Raw genomic sequence first — 22,549 nt, forward strand, 5'->3', positions numbered from 1 at the left:
CACTGACATCAGAGGTTCTGTCAGGCTAGGCCCAACCACCTCTGGGGCAGTTCCTTCATCAGGGGTAAGATCAGTTCCCTGAGGAGGCTGATCCTGTCCTAAAGTCTGGTGAGGGGGAGATTTCTCTTCCTCCTCCATGCTCTCAGTTTGTGTGGAGTTATCCATCATTTCAGGTTTCACAACACACGTGTCAGTTTGAGTTTGGGCTGTGGCCATCACAGCCCCACCAACCTTTTCAGGAGGAGACTCAGTTTGGGTTTCTGCTGTTATCATAACAGCTTTGCTATTCTGTTCAGGAAGAGCTTTTGCTAAAGATGGGGCAGGGAGTATCTCCGCCCTACCAACCTTTTCAGGAAGGACATCTTGAATTGGGGCTGTAGCCATTACAGCCCCACTAACCTTTCCATTGGAATTTACCATTCTAGAATGGATTTCCTGCTCAACCCCAGCCCAGGCTGAGATTTCTAAATCATTACCCAGTAGACAGTCCACAGGCAAGTTTGGTGACACTGCCACTCTCTTTGGGCCAGTGACACCTCCCCAGCTGAGACTTACTACTGCCATGGGATGATTTGTTTGGATGCCATCAATGTTTATTACCTGGTATGTGGCACCAGGTAAAAGTTGCTTAGAGGGGACTATGCCATCAGCCACCATGGTGATGCTAGCCCCTGTGTCTCTAAAAGCTTCAACTCTTAAACCATTGATGATGGGTTCTTGTCTATACTTGCTCAAAGTACTTGGGCAAGCAGAGAAGTTGGCAAACCCCATGCCAGCCTCATAAACAAGATCATTGGGTGATGGGGACCTGGATAGGCCAGGGTCCACCTGATTTCCAAAAGTAAACCCACCCAGATTCCTGGGTGTGCTTCCACTTCCTGGGGGAGTACTGCTGACAGTAACAGGAGGTGTTGAAGCTGGCTTTGGAGGTATATTTTCCTTATTGTTATTCTTGGGACAACAGCTGTCTGTTTTGTAATGCCCCACCTGTTTACAGGGATAACAATAGGGCTTTTTCTCGGTTGAAGAAGTGTCTTGGGACCCACCCCCATCCTTGGAGTTTTGGGGCCCTGGGGAAGTCTTTTCTTTACTTTTATCCCCACCCTTATCTTGAGGCTTGGTAGACTCCTTCTTCTGGTTACTGTCCTGATTCTTAGGCCTAATCCTGGTTCTGACCCATTTGTCTGCCTTCTTTCCCAATTCTTGGGGAGAGGTCAGATCAGAGTCTACCAGGTGCTGGTGTAAGAGCTGGTTCTGACAATTACTTAGGATCTGCTCCCTCATAATCAAATTATACAATCCTGTAAAGTCATGTACTTTGCTGCCATGTAGCCAACCCTCCAGAGCCTTAGTTGCACAATCTACAAAATCAGTCCAGTCCTGAGTCTGTGTCTTCTGGGTGTCTCTGAACTTGAACCTGTACTGTTCAGTGGTTAAGCCAAACCCATCTATCAGAACACTCTTCAGGACTTTGTAATTGTTTGCATCCTCATGTCTAACAGTGAGGAGCTTATCTCTCCCTTTCTCTGAAAAGGAGTACCATAAGATTGCTGCCCACTGTTCCTCAGGAACCTGCTGTACCATGCAGGCTCTCTCAAGAGCAGTCATCCATTTGTGGATGTCATCCCCTTCCTTGTAGGGGGGCACAATCTTTGTCAGGTTTCTACTATCATAGGACCTGGGTTTCTCTTTAGGAATATTGCTGCCACCAGTGGCATCTAAGCCACACAATTTCTGCTCTCTTGCCAAGGCAAGTCTAGCTTGAGCCAAGGCTACCTCCTCCCTCTCTATCTGGAGTTTGACAGCCCTCATTCTGGCCCTATGCTCTAACTTTTGAGAAGCATTCATGCCTCTCTGTGATTCCCTGGAGGCACTAGAAAGATGAGAGTCTCCTGAGGGAGATCTCACTCTTCTGTTGCCTGGGGGAATCATATGTTGGGTTCTGGGGAGGTGCTGGCCCTCTCCATTCCCCAGTAGGTCCAAGTTGGCCTGGCTAAGCCTACCAACTGGAACCTGGCTACCCTGATCCTGTACTTCTAAGTCCTCAACTTCTGAGTCCTCATCCAAGTCATCATCATCCTCCTCTTCAGGGGGATCAACTGCAGGGGGGTTCCCTTCAGTTCCTGTATCTAGGGAAGCTGCTTTTGCCCTCTCTAAGTCATCCTGTTCTAGGAGTCCTATCAGGATTAGGCAGGTGGGGCTTCTGCCCCTTTTTAACCCTCTTGCTTTGCACAAGACAATCAAGTCTCTGCGGGTTAGTTTGTCATATCCAGAAGTTGCCTGGGTAGGGTCAACTGTCACAGGACTAGACCCTGAGGCCTTTCCTGTGTCGGACATGGTTACTAGTGAGGTGTAAGTGGTGCACTTACCTACACTAAGTGTTTTCCTACTGGACCTTGCTAGTGAGTTGTAGTCAGGGGTGTGCTACTCCCTTCAACCTACAACTACTAAGTTCAGTAGAACTTAATATGCTAAGCTTTTGATTTTATATGTACCTAGAGGTACTTGATGTGATCTTTCAATTTGATATAAAGATTGCAATGGTAAAACAACAGCAAGCTCAAATCCGCACCGCTGCTCACCAATGTGAGAAGTTGGCCTGGTAGGGGATGTTTCCAATTCTGGAACCACCTACTACCTGACCAAACAATCCCCTTATGGTGTCTGGTTGTAAGTCAACCTTATTAGACAAGCTATCCTAGTGGTAGCATGGACTAAGCAGCCTAAAGGCTTAACTTAAGAGGTCGTGTTAAGCGAGCTGTTTTACCACATACAATCCTGTAATACCAAATGAAAGGACACCACACAAGTATATATTATAAAAATATATGTGTTTATTACTAAAAACAATCCCCAGTATTCTTTATGAATAAAGGGGCACAAGCGTTAAATCAAAAGCACTGTTTAAACATACAAAGTTGCACAATTATGGATGAGGGCAGGGGGCCACTCAAACCATATACTAAACAAGTGGTATAAGAGAGGCCACTCGAACAGTGGTTAGGCCTAGGGCCTAGGGAATCGCTGGGAGCAGTCAGGACAAGCAATGCTGAAGTCGGGAATGGCCCTCGGGATTCGGGAGATGTGCGGAAAGCGCACGCATGCACCAATGTTAACCAATGGTGCGTAAAAGTCAAATAGTTAAAGTTTAAGGACACTTCCGCTGAACCTAGAGGAACAAAACTTAACACACAGACCCTAGAGGTGTGCACCAGTGTGGGAACACCGGCGGAGCAAAGTTACCTCACCCACAGGAAGTGGGTGCACAGGGTCGAAGTGGCGTCGGGTTTTGACACGCAGGCTCTTGGTGCTTGAAGCTGAAATGGCTGCAGGCAGGGTGGAGACGAAGTGTCCGGTGGAGTCCAAGGGTGGACTCAAGTTGTAGAGTACCTGAAAGCAGAGGGGACAGAGTCTGGGTCACTCAGCAGTGACCAGGGTGGAACCAGGACGGAACCAGGCAATGTCGGGCGCAATCAGGTGGTCGTCGAGGCGCTTCTCTTCGCTGTCACGTGGGCTCTGGGGCATCTGCGACGTCCAGGAGCAGGTCACGATCTGTCCCACGCAGGCTCTCACCGTCGGTGCAGTCGGCTTCCGGTTTGGAGCAAACAAGCCTTGGTAAGAGCAATCCACGCGGGATTGGAAGATGGCGTCTCACTCGGACCAGGAAGGTCAGAGTCGGGGCTCCCTTTCAGGGGAGCTGGTGTGGGTCTGGAGCAACCAGAATCACGAGTCTTCTTTTGTAGTTCGTCGGCACAGGGACCACAAGCCAGCTGGCAAGTGACCGGGCCAACGCGTTGAGCCAAATCGTGCCAAAGGGCCCCACGCAGCACTCGTCGAGTGTGGAGGGCTGAACTTCGGCTCAGGAGTAGCTCAGGGTGGGGGCTTCTCAAACCCCGGTGTACAGCTTCGAGGGTCACTCGTGGGCTGCACGGTCAGCGTCTCGTGGTCACTTCAAGATGGCGTGCCCCACGCTTCCGGTCGCCTCCACGGGTCTCAGCTTTGCAGGGACTGTGGATCGGGCTGTTAGAAGCTGGGCAGGCTTGATCTCGTCGATCTCAGTCGCTCGAGTTCCGGCGGGAACTGCAACCAAGTAGACGTCGAGGGCTGGATGGTGCCTGCTGCTGCAGGGTGGTCACTCCTTGACCACAAGGGAGATTCTTCGGGTTTCCACGTTGAGATGGAGGGCGAAGGGTCCAGAATATCGTTTCAAATGTTTCTTCCAGGAAATCTGATGTGCATTGGCACTGCTCCCACTCTTATTCGAATCTGGTGGGCGTGATTACCTGCTAGGTCCCCTCCTATGGGTGGGACCCAGGAAGTGGGTGGATACACCCCCTTCCTTTGATCCAGGCCGCCCTGGCACGAGGGCTGGAGTGCCCCAGAACCGGTTTGGCCGGATTATGCAAGGGGCAGCCTTGTGCGCCCCAGGCAGTGTCTGGTTTCTTTCAAACCTCCCTGCTACAATACACTATCTCCTGTCTGGAGGGCGGTGACACCCTCCTGTGACAGGAAACCCTTTGTCCAGGACCCCCTTGACTGGGTTTCGGTCAGCTCCAGGGGTCCAGACATTTGTCTGTGGCAGAGGCATCCATTTTGTGGATCTTAAGGCCTTTGGAGAAATCAACCGCATTAAAGTGAAGTAACATGTCTTACCCCTCTAGAGGGGTGGAATGCCATCCCCGTCGCCAGAACTGGCGAGGGGATGGTATTCCAAAGCGTATGACACCTTACACGACATGTTTTGATAAAGCCAAACCAGAGTTGCTAAATAACCGCGAGGATTATAAGGCACTTAATAGTATATGGTATGGCATTATCCTGAAACAGCTTAGGGATTTGTTCCCGACGGCTGCAGACAGGCTCAGCTCATGCTAGAGCTCCATCTCACATAAAAACCAAGCACCTAGCCTCCAGGATTGGTGAGGCCTGTCTATAGGAGTGGCTCACAGGTTTACATGTGTCCAGATATAGGTTTAGACATAGGTATACTATATCTAAGCAAGGGGTGTGTACACCACCTTACCCCAGCTGAGTGATCAGCCAGTTGTGTCAATTTAAGAACCAGCCAGGGGTGGCAAAAGATATGCTGCAGCCCCTGGTAGGCCTTAGTGGCTCCTGTGCCCTGTGCACCTATAGTGCATTCTACAGGGGCTGACAAGGAGTCCATTTCCAATTGGTATGTACCTAGGGTACATGGAATCCATTTTACAGAGAGAGCAGATGGCCTGGGGCCCTGATTAGCAGGGAACCAGGTCAACTAAGTCAAAAAACCAGCTAAACACAGGCAAAAAATCTGGGGTAACCATAGTCAGGTAGCCACCTTCCTACAGTCACTATCCGAGGTGCCTGCATTGGGCTACAGTCCGGTCTTCTGAGGGGCATCCGGCGTAGGATAAGGAAGCTGACGACCGACATCTCAAAATTGGAGCGTGACTTTGCTTTGGTCCCCTCCACCGCCAAGTTAGCAGCAATAAGAGTGCTAGTTACGGAGCACAATGAAACGGTGGATCAGGAATTGCTGCATTGCTCGCGGTGCAGATTTGCCAGGTTCTATGGTGAAGGTGGGCGGCCTAGCCATTCCCTTGCTCAAAAACTCACAGAGCCACGATGCCAGGAAGCTATCACTGAGCTTATTGATGGCAATGGCGAGCCCCGACACTCGACTGAAGACCTCTGTGACATTGTTTTAAAGTTTTACATGGATTTATACGCTGCTAGAGAATCCCCATCTGCTGACGAGACACATGACTTTTTGGATGACGTTGCTCTAGGGTGGCTGTCCAATGTTCATCGGGAATATCTAGTGCAGTCCTTCGATGAGGAGGATGTGAAGGAAGACATTATGCCCCTGCCAACTTGTAAGGCCGCTGGCCCAGATGGCTTGCCAAGCGAATTCTACAAAGCGTATGCGGCAGACCGGGCTCCTAGGTTATTGGCAGTCTATGCAGAGGCCTATGACCATGGGCGTAGAAGACACTAAATTTCTGGGGGGGACAGGGACAACCTTGTGGACTTTCCAGTGACCCTATACAAATCGCCCATTGAGCGAGACCGTACGCGCGTTAAACGTATACAATTGCATAGTTATGAAGAGAAATATTGAGAAACGCTGGCAAGTAGTCACAGTCTGCAAGTATGCTTTATTTTTATTTACATTCACAATAAAGACCAAATGGGAAAAAAATATGTATATGAATCTTGCATCTTCATGCACCAAGAAAACAAAGGCGGGACAAAAAAAGGAATAATAAACTAAACGCTCTTAGCGACATTCCTACATCTCAAAATTCAATCAGACAAATTAGAAATTGTTTTTCTTGCTGCAGGAATCTGTTTTAAAATTATGAACTTTATTTTGAAAAGCCAAATAATTTCTTGCGCCGTTCATTGCAGAGGCCATATTATTTCGCTATTCTATGCAGGTCAACTGAGTCCATCATCTCTTTATGTATGTTGCATTGTTTTAAAAAAAACGCTTTTCTTCTGGGGAAACATTTTTTGAGTGCAACTTGCTTCAAACAAATAATAGAAAGCCGCCTATTGGATAACTTGTGGTATTCTCCAATGAAGCGGCCTTGGGGTTCCGGTGATATTTACACCCCTCCATCTGGCCTCGACGCAACTGTAATGTTGTAACCTATGGGATTGAAGGGAGGGGGGAGAGGTTATGCTTGTGCATGTCAGTGTGTGGATAGAAACTATTAATCTCTTAAAGCAATAGACCAAATTATATGTAAATGGCACCAGAAACTATGAATCGAATTTTATTGCATAACATCCAGCACCTGGTGTTCAGTGTAGCGACCTCAGAAGGATGAAATGCTGAGTCAGCAGTGATATGTACACAAGGCTAAACATGTCCTGAACTCTGAAGGTATTGTCTGCACTGAATATTTTGAAAGCAGGAAAACTTAAAGGGGCTCGGAGTGATTATTGTGCTGCTGAACCGGAGGAGAGAGTTGAAGCGGCCGCTGCGCGCCAACCCAGGCACGTTACCACAAAGCCTGCGCCAACCTCAGTGCCCCAATGAGAGGTGGCACGCGGACGGTACTGCAATGTCTGGAATTACCTTCCTTTATTATGGTTGTCATTATTACTAGTGATAACTGGTAATTCCCCAATCCCTACTGTTCCCTGCTACCCCTCGTCCCACCCACCCCCATCCCTTGCTAAACGTGTGTTGGAAAGGTGCTTGTAATGTGTGGAATAAATTATTGGCCAGGGATGATTACGAGACATTTTACGATTATCACAACTTTGTGTTAACTAATAATTTACACTTGTCGGACCACTGATTAATAAAATGCAATCGGGCCTAGAATGAATAATACATATGCAAACACATGCTATTGACGTTCGTTTCTGCGTGTATGTGCATGTATCTGTGTGTGCATTTATATTTTTCGAAAGGGCTGTCAGGGCTGCCCTGAAATTTGGCAGATGGCAAAGGTTTTCGTGAGGCCTATTTGGAATGGGGGGATCTGATGCAAACCGAGCACGTGCCCCGTTTCTGCTGTTAGGAAAATGATTGTAAGGATATTTACAATCATTGACCCTCTGTGAAATCCAAGGTCACAGCTTTTGACCCGTCGGTTGTGCACAGATGTGTGCAGACGGAGAGGTACTTGTGAGCTAAAGAAGGGGCTTAGGGATCCACATCACCGAGAGAAGCGAGGCGGAGCTGAATGGAGAGACGTAGAGGACCAAGAGAAGGATCTTTGTAGATCAAAGGGCAAGCAGAGTTTGGAGACAGAATTCAAGAGGATGGAAAGGAGTATGGGGTAGGTGCGTTCAGAAAGAGAAATCACAAGGAGGTGTGAAGAAAACACAACAGGGCTCTGAGGAGGTGAAAAAAAGGACTAGCGTGCTGGTGAGGGATCAGGCTTGTGGTACGTGAAGAGAGTGCCATAAATCAATAGTGTGCTTTCCCTGCCAAATCTCTGTTTCGCCTGCTCTATATGTAAAGACAGGCCTAGTGAATGCGTACTGAAAAGCATGCTACCAAATTATTGCACTCCGGTGATTATATGAAGATAATTGTGTTTTGACTCTATCCAGCATTAAGCAGCCCGTGGGGAAAAGGAGCAGTTATTTTTGCATGGTATAGTAATGTCATATGCACATTTTGTTATCCCCTTCAGCCATTAGCAGGGCAAGTCAGGTTCGCTTGCTGTGCTCGCTCGCCACAACCTGTACACCCCACACCCCCACCACTGTCAAATGTCACCAGGTGCCCCTGGCAATGCAGTGTAACAGCCCTACAAGTTAACCGAACCAGTGGCGTAACGAAACTAGAGGGGGACCCCCTGCAAAGTACACGGAGGGGGCCCACTCCCCAACATCTACCACTTTTGCTTAGGGGTCCCCTGGAGCTCTGCACTCCCGCATTGTGGGGGCTTATGCTACATCACTGCTGAAGAAAAATATTCACTGAAGTATTGCCTAATATACATACAAACGTTGCCGAAAAATAAATAGGGGCGTGCTCAATTTACTCTGAATGTGTGGATGCGAAACACGATTCGGTATTCTCAACAAAGTTAAAAATGTACATGGAGAATATCTGTTGCAAAAGCCATTTGTCAAGTTTTTCATGTGTCACACCGCATCCAGAGGCACCAGACCCTCCAATAAAGAAACATCAATAAATCAAATACCCTTGCAGGGCTGAAAGCTGACATCTGCAAAATGTCGCAAAAGAAAGGCTTATTTTATGATGGGTGTAAGGCTTGTAGTGATTTCTAATATTGGTTCAGCATTTCACTGACCAGTTACAGCTTATTACATTATTTAATCCAACCAATGGATGCACATGTTTATTGAAGGTTTAATATGAGTTATTGACATTAAAATGCATTCACAAAGTAGGATACATTCCCAATCACAGAATGTCCCACATACGCTCAAAAGTAGTATCACAAGTTATCTGTCTCCGAGCCATGGTGACTCTGTCATCAGAACTTCTCTTGCCCTTTTCCACAAGCGCAATTCAAACATGAATGGGTAAATATCCTAGTTTGCAAATGTATTTCTCAAAATCATGGCTCTGCACAGATGCACAAATGCTCACCCCAGCACATGTGCTATCTCGATAGCAAACGGTGCAGCTCAGAAGTTTCACATTTATTTTCATTTATACAGTGCAAGCAAATAACAGGATAAAACCTAGCTATAAAGAATGACTATGACAAAGGTAAACTGCAAATGACACGGTTTGTCTAAAAACAGACACTCTGACTGCTCTGTTCCGTTCACACTACCACTACCATCATGTTACAGGGTTAAATTAATTACTTACAGGGACAGCCTTTTTTGGTTTAAGTAATCTACGAAGGAGGCTTGCTGCTCGACACGATGATTACTTCTGTCGTCGGCTGAATAGGTCTGCGGCTGCGCAGTATGGGCCGGCCGTGGGCAAAAACACTGCTCATTGGGCCACTCCGGGTACACGCTTGAAGATTCGCCAAGCAGGGTCGAATTTACAACCCTTCACCATTGATTGAACGATTTCAAAATGGGGTGTGACCTAACTTACCCCGAGGCAGGGGCCCAGGCAGTTTCTGGCAGTACTGTGTGGCTTACAATAAGGCGGCCAGCTGGGCCGCGACAAGCACAGGAGATAGGAGCTCTTCGCCGGCTACACTGGGAACCATGTCAGTACTTAGTAAGCAACGTGCAGTGCAACCAATTATCAATATTTCGTGTAGAGTGTAGACCCGGCCCTAAAAAATAAGTGCCGGTGCTAAGCACTGGCACAAATTAAGCACTCAGGGACGGAGAGGTGACAGGCATTGGCAGAGTAGTGGCACGACGGGGGCGTGTGAGGAAGAAAGGCTGAAAGCGGTGATGGGGTGATAGGGGGAGAAATGGTGACAGCATGGAAAAGAATGAAGGAGAAAGTATGGTGGAGAGAGGAGTGAGTGGAGACACGGCAAAAGAGAATGAGGGGAAGGAACATGGAGGGCGTGAAGGAGGGAAGGACGGTGGAACATTGTCAGGATCAGGAATGGATGAAGTACAGCGGGTGGGGGAATCATGATCCTGGTGGGGTATGGGGTGGGGGGTAGCAGAAGCTTGGCAGGAAGCTGGAGTGGGGTGAAGCACGCACTGAGGTCTGAGGTAAAGGGAGTGAAGGAGAATGAGGTGGGAAAAAACATGTTATGGAGGGAGGGAGGGAGGGAAGAGGCTATTAATGAAGGAGCGCCTGGCAGAAAAGAGGAAGCATAACATGGAAGAAGCATGGTAGGGGTAGAAAGCATGTCAAGGGGTACGGAGGAGGGTGTCACAGACCGTAGAAGGGTGAGTGAGCATGACCTGGAAGGACAGGGAGGGACTGAAGGTGGTGTGGTAGAGAGCACACAAGAGATCTGGCAGGAGGGGAGAGGCCATGAAACAGAAGGCGCTTGGTAGATAGCTGGTGCGCGAGACATATATATATTACGAGACATATATATATATATATATATATATATATATATATATATATATATATATATATATATATATATATATATATATATATATATATATATATACATATGCGCATTTATTGTTTCTGGTAGTGGAGCAGTGTAAACTGTTTGGGAGGCTGGATAAAGTTTCTGAACTCTGGAATATTCCACCCTGGCTAGCAGTACAGACAGTTGTCATCTAGTGCCATGGGCATATGCTATCATCAGTGCTGGGCAAGTGTACAAGCCTGTAGAAATGCCACTAAAGTCTTTGAACCACCCTTTAGAATCCCAGCAGGGCTCACTCAGCCTTTCATCCTCCTAGGTTCTATAAAACGAATGTAATTGGTTGGGAAATAGTACCGCTATTACTTTTCATTGTTATGGTATCTCGAGATCGTGGTAGCAATTGGTGCTCAAAAGCAAGTTATTACAATTTAGACTTTTTTTTCCCCGCGAAATTATTGAGCAGGGAGAAAATAAACCGGGGCTTACATTTTTATAACTCCAGGCTACCGGGATTGGTATAGAACCTGCCTTGTGTTAGTGTTATGTTGTCTGTTTGCTGCAGATTGCTGAAATCATAAAAATCCCATTTGTCAAGTTTTCGTGTCAACCCAAAGCGAAAATCAGATTAGATCGTTCAGTGCGTGAATGCTGGTCTCCGACGCCGAGCTGGAAACTGTTTACATTACATTAGAATCAGAGTTCATATAAGAATGAACGCGGTGCATGTCCTACATATACGTTTATTTATTGTTAGGTTTTTTTAAGCACTACAGTTATAGTTATACCTCAAGTCTTTGTTGCTTCGGTGCACTTTCTTACAGTAACCGGAAGACTCTTCTGTTCTGTGGTGCCTTGGCTGAGGGAAAAAGCGAGACTCTGGTATATTTGGGATTGATGGGACGCTTAGCTGTGACACTCCAACAACCCATGGGTGGCAGTACGGAGAGGAGGCAGATTTTTATGGGAAAGAGTCTGCTGAACACTCATGGTAGCAAAGTAACCGGTGAGATATTTTATAGGGTGGCATCAACAGACGGACCCCGTCTGTGAATAGGTGTATTGTGCGCTTAGGGGGCCCCTGGGCCTGGGGCCCCCCGCACCGCGGGGGCTGAGTGGACCTTTGTTACGCCCCTGAACCGAACGTCAGGTATTTCAATGGGATAGGTGCTCACGCAGGAGGGACCTCACGCTTCAGGGAGCGTGCTGCTGCTTGCAGGCAACAGGCACGATGCGAGGAGTCCGAGGCCAGCATATCAACCAGAGCACTGGCTGCAGGCAGCAGAGGTGAGAACGAAATAATGCCCGGAGCCTCACAAAGAGTTCAAAAGGGCAGAGGCAGGGGGGCGAGTGGCCTCTGACGTCACCTTATGGCGGCTCACAGACAGGTACCTGGAGAGGCGCCAGGTCAAGTGCAGGGCCATTAGGTCACGCAGCACCTCTCGCACTTTTTTTCGCGCGCTAATGGCCTGCCAATCTCCCTCTCAGGAGGTAGATGGGAAATTTGTTTGACCCCTCGCCCCCCCCACCCTTGTCCCCCGTATCCCCCCCACTCCAAAATCTGGGGGGGATATGTCCCCCGCGTCCCCCACAGTTCCTACGCCCATGCCTATGACACTGGGACCCTTCCGCCCTCCCTTTTGGAGGCCCTCCTTGTCACCTTACTAAAACCGGACAAACCTCCCAATAGGTGCAGGTCGTATCGCCCTCTTTCGATTATCAACATCGACACGAAGATTTTGGTGAAAATTATTTCCATTAGGCTACAGCCTTTGATACCCCTATTAGTACTGCTGGATCAATCTGGTTTTGTCACGGAACGCTCCACAACTCATAACCTATGCACGCTGTTCTCCACACTGCCCTTTTTAACCTGATTTCCAAGCTGTTGCTGTGCTATATGATGCAGCAAAGGCATTTGACTCTGTGCATTGGTCTTATATGTTTACCGTCCTACGCAGGATGAGCTTCCCCCCCTTCTTCGTGCAATGGCTTAAGGTTCTTTACAGCGGGCCGGGTGCGAGTCAGCGGTAGGGTGTCGTCCTTATTTCCTATTGAGAGGGGCATGTGTCAGGGCTGTCCCTTGTCACCCGCTTTTTTCTCTGGCTCTAGAGCCCCTGGCATGCAAACTGCGCCAGAAACATACGGCTGCGACCTTACGGTTTCGGCAGCGTCCATTGATTGTCTCCTTATATGTGGACGATATGCTTCTTTATGTCTGTGAGCCCTCTGTGTATCTGTCCCCGTTACTTAGGGAGTATGTCCAGGTACTGTATGTAAAATACGTGGGAGTGTGGATACATAGAGATCCTGCCGTGGTGGCCTCTGAGAATTATGGGCGCCCGATTATGCGCATTTCTGAGCAGGCCGAAAGGTGGTCACATCTTCCTCTGTCATTGGCAGATAGGATAGCAGTTATTAAAATGTTTTTTTTTTTGCCTAAGACACTATATTTCTTCGTCAATATACCCATAAAATCGAATATAGTGCTGTTCTGCACCCTACAATCTGCCCTGTTAACCTTTGTGTGGGGAGGGAAACAACCCAGATGCAAATGGGACTTACTAGTGCAGCCCTTTGATCGAGGGGGGTATGAGGCTCCGGACCTACGTCTCTATTATTTATGTGCACAAGCGCACTTTGCGCATTGCTGGCATTTCCCACAGTGCTTTCAGCTTCACGTCGCTATTGAAACTGATGCTGTTCTTCCCGTCCCATTGCAGGCGATGGTCCTCTCGGGCGGCTCAGAGATAAATCCTCCTTTATGCACGTCATAGGCGTGGCGGGCACTGGCGTCCAAAGCTCAATTGTCCTATTTATATGCTCCTCTGCCTCCTCTAGCATCCCATCCGGATATATCCGAGGCGTGGGAGGCTTCTGCACTGAAAGAGTTGTCCGTTCCGGGCTTCACCAGGGTGGAGGATTTATACAAGGAGGGTCATTTTAAAACGCTGCGCGAGGCTCAGAATGGTGCAGACTGCAGTTTTATGTTTAATTTCACAAATGTTCGAGTTCGTCAGGCCATTCGTGCAGTATATCCTGAGTATCCCACCGCGCTTCGTGCACTGCAGGCCTAGTTGTCCGGAGAGAGTCGCAAAGGGCTTATTACTAAATTCTGTAACTCCTCTTTGCGGGATCGAGATCAGGAGGAGTACCCCTCATGCCTGCGCTGGCATGCTGCTTTAGGCAATCCTATTGCGCCGGAGGTTTGGACGGCGTGCTGTCAACTTACGGGTCATCTCACAGCTAATTGCAACCTCAGAATTATTCATTTTAAATACTTGCATCAGATATATTACTCCCCTCTAAAGCTATATAAATATGGCCTAAGAGAGACTGCGGACTGTGTGCGGTGTGGTGCTGAAAATGCAGATTGTTACCATGTTGCATGGCTGTGTGGAGGTGTTTGCTTTCTGGACTGCAGTGGTTACCATTTTAACAGACATGGTGTTGGAACCGGTGGATTGTACTCCTGAGCTGTGCTTACTGGGTTATGTCTAATGTTTGAAACCGGCTAGCAGACGTATCGTTGCAATCTCCACCCTTTTTGCAAAGAGGGCGGTGGCGCATCGCTGGGGCTCCCGGCCTGCACCCACTGTAAAGCAGTGGCTCGGGATTTGGTTTATTGCACGGATCAATTGCAAGTGTTTGGAGAGGAGTTACATGAGTCCTCCCGCCCTAAGGATTTTTGGGCCCCTGTTACATCCTATCTGATGTCTCACCCTGACATACTTTGAATGTTATACCCAATATGTTGGTGCTTCCTATTCAACAGTAGCAGCCACTCACTTGACTTCCCTTTACCCCTACTTAATACTGGTTGCCTGACCTTCAGGCATTTGCCTCAGGAATTGAACTTTCTTTTTGTTTCCTAATACCTGCAGAAAAATGTGTTATATCCAGAGGATGTGGTGATTATTGTATTGCTGTTATGCCTTGGAGGGGGGAGTTTTGGGGGATGTATATAATGGATTCGCCATTCAATGTTTTGCTCTCTCGATTGTATGCTTTGCCTTGAAAGCAATAAATAAAGTTTTAAAAAAAACATTTAATCACGATACTGTGGCCTTATGTCGACAGATCTAATCATTTGTGGACCAGAGTGCCACAATCTCATTTTTTTTAAATTTAGAAGCTCTATTTGGTTTGACCTTACTGAAGTGGAACATCAGTGGTAGGAACGACAGGACTTATACCTCAGATCTGAAAGAAAATAGTTTGACAGTGTGCACAGCTGACTAGGCATATGGCCTAGTGAATTATCTTGTTTACTGTAGTAGTAAATACAGATTATCTTAAGATTCACTTCATAACCCTTTGCATCTTTTCTGTTTGATTCTTTACCACAGGACTGGATAGAGGATGCCAAAAACGAGTTAGCAAAATCACAGAGAAATAAGAAACATATTAAGCAAATGTATGATGAAATGTACGAAAACCTGGGATGTTCGGAAGCTCCACTCCTTGGGCCCTTCCGAAGAAAATTTATTCAGGTCTGTAAAAAGTTTAATTTTTGGTCAAGACAACATAAACAAATGTAAGTGCTTATGGATGACAATATATTGCAAGCGTTTTGTCTGCATCTCTAATTTATTTTTGCCTATTTTATAGCGAGTAAAAACGTGAATAACAAGTATACACGTGAAAAACAAAAAATGAGGCATTTTTGTTTAACATGGGTATACATTTTGCCTTGTCTCATAGAAAGTCGTTGGATCCTTGTCACTATTTTTTAAATCTCTCTAATTAGTGTATGTGGACACATTTGATAAACAATATTCCTAGGCACAAGAAGTCGAAGAGACGACATCGCTCTTCCGACTCCCCCCGACGCTCGCACAATTTGGCCGGGGGTTCGGGCTCCGCCGGAGCCGCAGGCACCTCGGCCAGCTCCATACCCACCGGTCCCTGGACTGAACGCGACGCCGGAGGAGATCGAGGCCTTCCTCATGGCCATGAGGTCCCTCTCTCCTCCGTCGGGTCCAGCGGAAGCGCCTCCGGGCCCCGCGGCCCCGACTGGGAGTCCATGCGAGCCGGGTGCTTCGGCCCCGGTGTCGTCGGATGCTTCGGCGCCGTCGGCGACTTCGGTCCCGGCGCCGCTGGATCCGGATCCGGGTCGCTGCTGGTCGACCGTACGACCCCGCCGGCGTCGACACCCAGGGTGAGTTACTTGTTATGCGCTTGTGCCTCTGCCCTCATAAAGGTATATGATGTTCACTATTCTAGTGAGCACCTTGCACCAGTCCAAACGACCCTTATGGTGATTGGTTGTAAAGTCAACCTTATAGACCAGCTATCCTAGTGGTAGCATGGACAAAAGCAGTCTTAGGCTAAACTCAAGATGGCATGTGAAGCCAGCTGTTTTACCATATGCAAACCTTTTAATACCAAATGAAAGGACACCACACAGGTTATATATTCAAAATATATGTATTTATTTCTAAATAGATCCTCTTAACTCTTTATGAGCACAGGAGCACAAGCGTATAACAAATAACTTAATATAACATACAAAAGTTGCACAAATATGGATAGGCCCTGGTGGCCCTTAAAACCATATACTAAAATAGTGGTATAAGAACCGCCTCACGAACAATGGTATGGCCTAGGGCCTTGGGAATCGCTGGGCCTACACTGCACTAACAGTTAGGAGGCAGGAGGCCCACAGGCTGCGGTTGCAGTGTCTAAATGCACACGCGTGCACCAATAAAAGTCAATGGGTGCGTAAAGTTAGAAAGTTAAGAGTTAGGAGTCTTCCAACTGGACTAGAACTAAACCACTTGAAACTAGGAGAGTAAACCTACACAGGAGCACCGCAGTACTCGCGTTACCTCCCCACAGGAAGCGGGTGCATAGGTGTCAAAGTGCGTCGGGTTTCGTCGTGGAGTTCTATGGAGCCTTGGAGAAAAGACGCTGCAGACGACCAGGAGAGAAGAGTCTGGTTTGATCCAAGGGTGGATCAAGGATGAAGAGTACCTGAAAGCAGAGGCTGGGTCACTAGCCAGTGACCAGGAAGGAACCAGGAAGGAACCAGGCGATGTCGGGCGCAATTAGGTGGTTGTCGCGAAGCTTGTCTCTGCAGCCACGTGGACCAGGAGGTGTCGACGACGACCAGGAGCTGGATACGGACTGTCCCACGAAGGCTCTCGCTGTCGGCGGTGTCGGATCTCGATTCGGAGTCAACAGGCCTTGGCAAATGCAACCCACGCAGAAATCGAAGATGGCTTCTTTCTCAGGCCAGCAAGGACTGAGGGGCTTCTCCTTCACACGGAAGCAAGGGCCAGTCTGGAGCAACCAGACCAGCGGTGTAGATTGTAGGTTTTGTCGTCACAGAGGCCACTAGCCAACGGGCAAGTGACCTGACAGTCGCGTTGAGCAGGAATATGCAAAAGGGCCCCACACAGCACTCGGTGAGTGTGGAGAGGTGATCTTCAGTGCAAAGGATGCTCGGGGCTGGGGCTTCTCAATCCCCAATGCACAGCTTCGAGGGTGCCTCAGGAGCTGCACAGAAAGCACTTCGCTGGCTTTCCAAGATGGCCGGTCCCCCGTCTCTCGTCGCCTCTACGGGTTTCAGCTTGGCTGTGGATCGGGCTGTTGGATGTCTGGAAGTCCGGGTCTTGTTGGTCTCTGTCGTTCGAGCTCCGGCAGGAGCAACAACAAAGCAATCCGTTGAGCGCTTGATGGTGCCTGCTTGCACAGGTTGGTCACTCCTTGACCACAAGGGAGATTCTTCAGTCTTCTACGTTGAGTAGGATGTCGAAGCGTCCAGAGTTCTGTTTCAAAGTTTCAGTCAGGATAATCAAAAGTCTTGGGACTCAGCTCCTACCTTTATTCCAAATCAAGGGGCTGGATTACCTGCTTGGTCCCTCCTATGGGTGGGACCCAGGAAGGGGGTGGTTACACCCCTTTCCCTTTGTCCAGTTTCGTGCCAGAGCTGGGGCTGGAGTGCCCCAGCACCGTTTTGAACTGGACTATGCATGGGGCACCTTGTGTGCCCCAGGCAGTGTCTTGTTTCATTCAGCCCTCCCTGCCCCAATCCACTATCTCCTGTCTGGGGTGGTGCTAGCACCTCCCTGTGACAGAAAACCTATTGTCCAAGCCTACCTCGCTGTAAGGACTCCCAACAGCAGTAGGTCAGACTTGTGTCTGTGGCTGCAGCATCCATTTTGTGATGCTGAGGCTCTGGTTAACTTTAACCGGTATTAATGGAAGTAACATGTCTTCTCCCTCTAGAAGGGTGGAATTCTACCCGCGTCGCCGGAACTGGCGAGTGGGGTAGTATTCCAAAGCATATGACACCTTACACGACATGTTTTGATAAAGCCAAACCAAAGTTAGCATTTAACCGCGAGGTTAATAATGCACTTAAGAGGATATGGCATGGCAATATCCTGGAACAGCTATAAGGACATGGTTCCGAAAGCTGCAGACAGGCTTAGCTCATGCTAGAGCACCATCTCACATAAAACCAAGCACTCTGCCTTCAGGATTGTTAAGGCCTGGCATAGGAGTGACTTATAGGTGTACATGTGTCCAGATTTAAGGTTAGACATAGGAATACTATATCTAAGCAAGGGGTGATTACACGACCTTGCCCCAGCTGAGTGATCAGCCAGTTGTGTCATTTGGATGGCCAGCCAGGGGTGGCAAAAGATATGCTGCAGCCCCTGGTAGGCCTTGGATGCACCTATGCCCTGGGTACCTATGGTACACTATACAGGGGCTGATAAGGTGACCCAATCCCAATTGGTAATGTACCTATAGTACATGGTGTTGAATTTAGAGAGAGAACAGCAGGGCTGTGGGTCTGATTAGCAGGCCCACAGCCACATTAAGTCGAAAACCAGTGAAGCAAACAGCAAAAAAAATGGGGTGACCATGGGAGAGCAGACCCTACTCTCCTACAGTTGCTATTCCCACTACTTTCTGGTTCCAAAAGAGGGGCAAAGTGGGCCTACGCCCTATCTTGGACCTGCAGAACGTCAACGGCTTCCTCCGGAAGGAGAAGTTCAAGATGCTGACTTTGGCTCAGGTCTTAGCTGCCCTGGACCGTGGAGAGTGGATGGCAGCGTTGGACTTGCAGGACGCGTATTTCCACCCCCCCATCCTGCCGGCATTACCTGCGGTTCATGGTAGGCCACGAGCACTTCCAGTTCACCATTCTCCCCTTTGGCCTTACCAGCGCCCCACGGGTGTTCACAAAAGTGATTGCGGTGGTCGCGGCTCATCTGCGCAGGTTTTGGGGTGTCAGTCTTCCCCTACCTCGACGACTGTTGTTGAAGGCGGGCTTGCCCCAGACAGTCGTCAGCCAACTCCAGACTACGGCCGACCTCCTGCACTTGCTGGGGTTTTCCATCAATGTGCCGAAGTCACACCTGTGTCCCTCTCAAAGGCTCCTCTTCATCGGAGCGGTTCTGGATTCGGCTCAGTTTCGAGTTTTTCCGCCCGAGCAGCGGGTTAGGGATATTCAGGCTCTGATTATGATCTTTCAGCCTTTATCTCGGGTCTCGGTCAGGTTGAAGCTGCGGCTTCTGGGGCTGATAGCTTCCTGCATCCTTCTGGTGCATCATGCCAGGTGGCGGATGCGGGCTCTGCAGTGGGACCTGAAGTGTCAGTGGGCCCAGCATCAGGGCAACCTGTCCGACCATGTCCTGATCTCGGAGGGAACTGCGAGACAGTTGCAGTGGTGGCTCACAGACCGCGATTGGATCAGCGGCAGATCCCTCTCCCTACCCCAACCGGAGCACATAGTTGTGATGGATGCGTCCCTCCTGGGCTGGGGGGCCACATGGGGGAGGCGGAGATCAGGGGCCTCTGGTCTCCAGCGAAGTCCCGGCTCCACATCAACCTTCTGGAGCTGCGGGCGATCCGGCTTGCACTGAAGGCATTCCTTCCCTCTGTCCGGGGAAGTATAGTGCAGGTGTTCACAGACAACACAACCGCCATGTGGTACTGCAACAAACAGGGTGGGGTGGGGTCGTGGACCCTTTGCCAGGAGGCTCTGCGCCTCTGGCAGCGGCTGGAGCACCAGGGTGTCACCCTGGTGGTTCAACACCTGGCAGGTTCCCTGAACGCCAGGGCGGACAAACTCAGCCGTTGGTGCATGATGGATCACGAATGGCGTCTGAACTCGGATGTGGCGCGAGGCCTCTTTCGGCAGTGGGGAGAGCCTTGGTTAGATTTATTTGCCACAGAAGAGAACGCGCAATATCATCAGTTCTGCGCGTTAGAATTTCCAAGGCGGCACCCGCTCGGAGACGCTTTTCGTCGCGAGTGGAGTTGCGGTCTGTTGTATGCCTTTCCGCCTATACCACTTCTGCCCAGAGTGCTGAAGAAGATCAAGCGCGACCGGGCCCAAGTCATCCTTGTGGCTCCAGACTGGGCCCGAAGGTACTGGTATCCCGAGCTACTCAGCATGTCAGTCGATCCCCCGATTCGTCTGCCTCTTCTGGAGGACCTTCTGTCGCAGCAGCAGGGGACGGTCCTCCACCCGAACCTGTCCAGTCTCTACCTCCATGCATGGAGATTGAGCGGCGACAGTTGAGGCCATTTGACTTGCCTCCTGAAGTCTGTGATGTGTTTCTGGCATCCAGGCGTCCCTCCACAAAATCGGTATACGCCTGCAGGTGGAATAAGTTTGTGGCATGGTGCACAGCAAAGGCTGTGGATCCCCTTTCTGCCAGAGGTTCTCCTCTTTCTTCTTTCTCTTGCCCAGCAGGGCTCTGCTCTGGCCACTATCAAGGGCTACCTCTCTGCCATTTCGGCCTTCTTAAGGCTTCCTGATCAGCCTTCTCTTTTCAAGTCCCCGGTTGTAAATAGATTCTTGAAAGGCATCACTCACATGTTTCCTCCTGTTCCTCTCGTTATGCCTCAGTGGGACTTGAACCTTGATCTGACTTATTCGATGTGCGCTCCTTTCGAGCCACTTCACAATTGCCCTATTCGTGTTCTCACTCTGAAGACTGCATTCCTGCTTGCCATCACCTCTGCCAGGAGAGTGAGTGAGCTCCAGGCTCTTTCTTTTAAGCCTCCTTTCCTTTCTGTCCATCCGGATAAGGTTGTTTTAAGAACACGTCCCTCTTTCCTACCCAAGGTAGTCGCAGCCTTCCACAACGGGCAGTCCATCACCTTGCCCACCTTCTTTCCGCCTCCGCATCACTCGAAAGAGGAAGAGATGCTCCACCATCTGGACCCAAAACGTGCGCTCTCTTTCTATCTGGACCGCACACTCCAGTTCCGGGTGGATGACCAGCTCTTTGTTGGTTACGTGGGTGCAAAGAAGGGACGGGCGGTGCACTAACGAACCATCTCTCGGTGGGTCGTCTTGTGCATCAAGGTTTGTTACTCCTTTGCGAAGAAGGAGCCTCCTTTTGGACTGAGGGCCCATTCCACTCGGGCCATGGTGGCTACTACTGCCCTGGGTCGGGGAGTCCCCCTTGCAGGACATCTGTCAGGCAGCTACGTGGGCCTCGCTGCACACGTTTGCTAGACACTACTGCCTGGACAACCAAGTCCGGAGAAATGGCTTCTTTGGCCGTTCCGTTCTCCAGGACTTTCTGGTGTGATCTTGGTTCGCAGACCCACCACCGGGGTTGGTATTGCTGGGGAATCTATTCTAAGGTAAGGAATCTAACTAAATTCTTTCTTTCAGATGAACAAGTTACTTACCTTCGGTAATGATATATCTGTAAGAAACATTAGTTAGTTAGATTCCTTACTGTCCCACCCATCCTCGTTCTGCAAACCGATATCTAGGGTTAAGGTTCATCCCTTTGAGGGCCCTAGTTTCATGGCACCAGGGTCGGTTTTTATCATGGCTCTGCGTTTCTGGCGCGGAAAAGCTGTGTATAAGAACTGACGTCAACGTGCGAGGGCGGCGTCTAAGTACTCAGACGACTGTAGGAGAGTAGGGTCTGCTTCCTATGGTCACCCCCACTTTTTACTGTGATTTACTGGTTTTTCGACTTTAGTGTGGCTGTGGGCCTGCTAACCAGACCCACAGCCCAGCTGTTCTCTCTCTAAATTGATACCATGTACTTTAGGTACATACCTGATTGGGTATTGGGTCACCTTTGTGAGCCCCTGTATAGTGTACCATAGGTACCCAGGGCATAGGTGCATCCAAGGGCTACCAGGGGCTGCAGCATGTATTATGCCACCCCTGGCTGGCCATCCAAACTGACACCACAAGCTGATCACTCAGATTGGGCAAGGTGGTGTAATCACCCCTTGCTTCGATATAGTATACCTATATCTACCCTTATATTTAGACAGATAGTCACTCCTATGGCAGGCCTTAACAATCCTGGAGGCAGAGTGCTTGGTTTTATGTGAGAGGGTGCCCTAGCATGAGCTGAGCCCCTATGCAGCTTTCGGAACCATGTCCTTATAGCTGTTCTATGATATAGCCATACCATATACTCTTAAGTGCATCATAAACCTCGCGGTTAATGCTAACTTTGGTTTGGCTTTATCAAAACATGTTGTGTAAGGTGTCAAACACTTTGGAATACTACCCCCCCCAGACCCCCCGACAATTCTGGCGGCGGGGGTAGCATTCCACCATTCTGGAGGGAGAAGACATGTTGGTTACTGCTTTACCCGGTTAAAGTTAAACAGAGCCTCAGCATCACAAAATGGATGCTGCTGCCACAGACACGAGTCTGACCTCCTGTTGCTGGATGGAACGCTGGCAGGGGGGGCCTGGACAATAGGTTTCCTGCCTTGGGAGGTGCTAGCACCTCCCCAGAGAGGTGCTAGCACCTCCTCAGACAGGCTTTTAGTGTATTGGGGCAGGGAGGGCTGCAAAATGAGACACTACCTGGGGCACACAAGGTGCTCCATGCATAGCCCGGTTTAAACCAGTTGCTGGGGCACTCCAGCCCCAGCTCTGGCACGAAACTGGACAAAGAGAAAGGGGTGTAACCACCCCCTTCTCAGGGCCCACCCATAGGAGGGACCTAGCAGATAATCCAGCCCCTTAGTTTGGTATAAAGTTAGGAGCTGTGTCTACAGACATCAGATTACCCTGGAAAGAAACTACGAAACAGAACTCTTGGACTTCGACATTCTATGCTGACTAGAAGACTGAA

The 22,549-nt window shown here is 49.3% G+C and overlaps 1 protein-coding gene across 1 annotated transcript in view; it reads left to right on the forward strand.

The window, feature by feature from the left end:
• PRKDC (protein kinase, DNA-activated, catalytic subunit) overlaps window positions 1-22,549 on the forward strand; it is a 3,158,350-nt gene that overhangs the window by 2,574,582 nt on the left and 561,219 nt on the right. Inside the window, exon 76 of the mRNA XM_078687323.1 lies at window positions 14,807-14,950. Coding sequence (XP_078543449.1) covers window positions 14,807-14,950 — 144 coding nt within the window. The remainder of the gene's footprint in view (window positions 1-14,806; window positions 14,951-22,549) is intronic.

Source organism: Lissotriton helveticus, chromosome 4_1, assembly GCF_964261635.1.
Source record: "Lissotriton helveticus chromosome 4_1, aLisHel1.1, whole genome shotgun sequence".
Taxonomy (NCBI): Eukaryota; Metazoa; Chordata; class Amphibia; order Caudata; family Salamandridae; genus Lissotriton; species Lissotriton helveticus.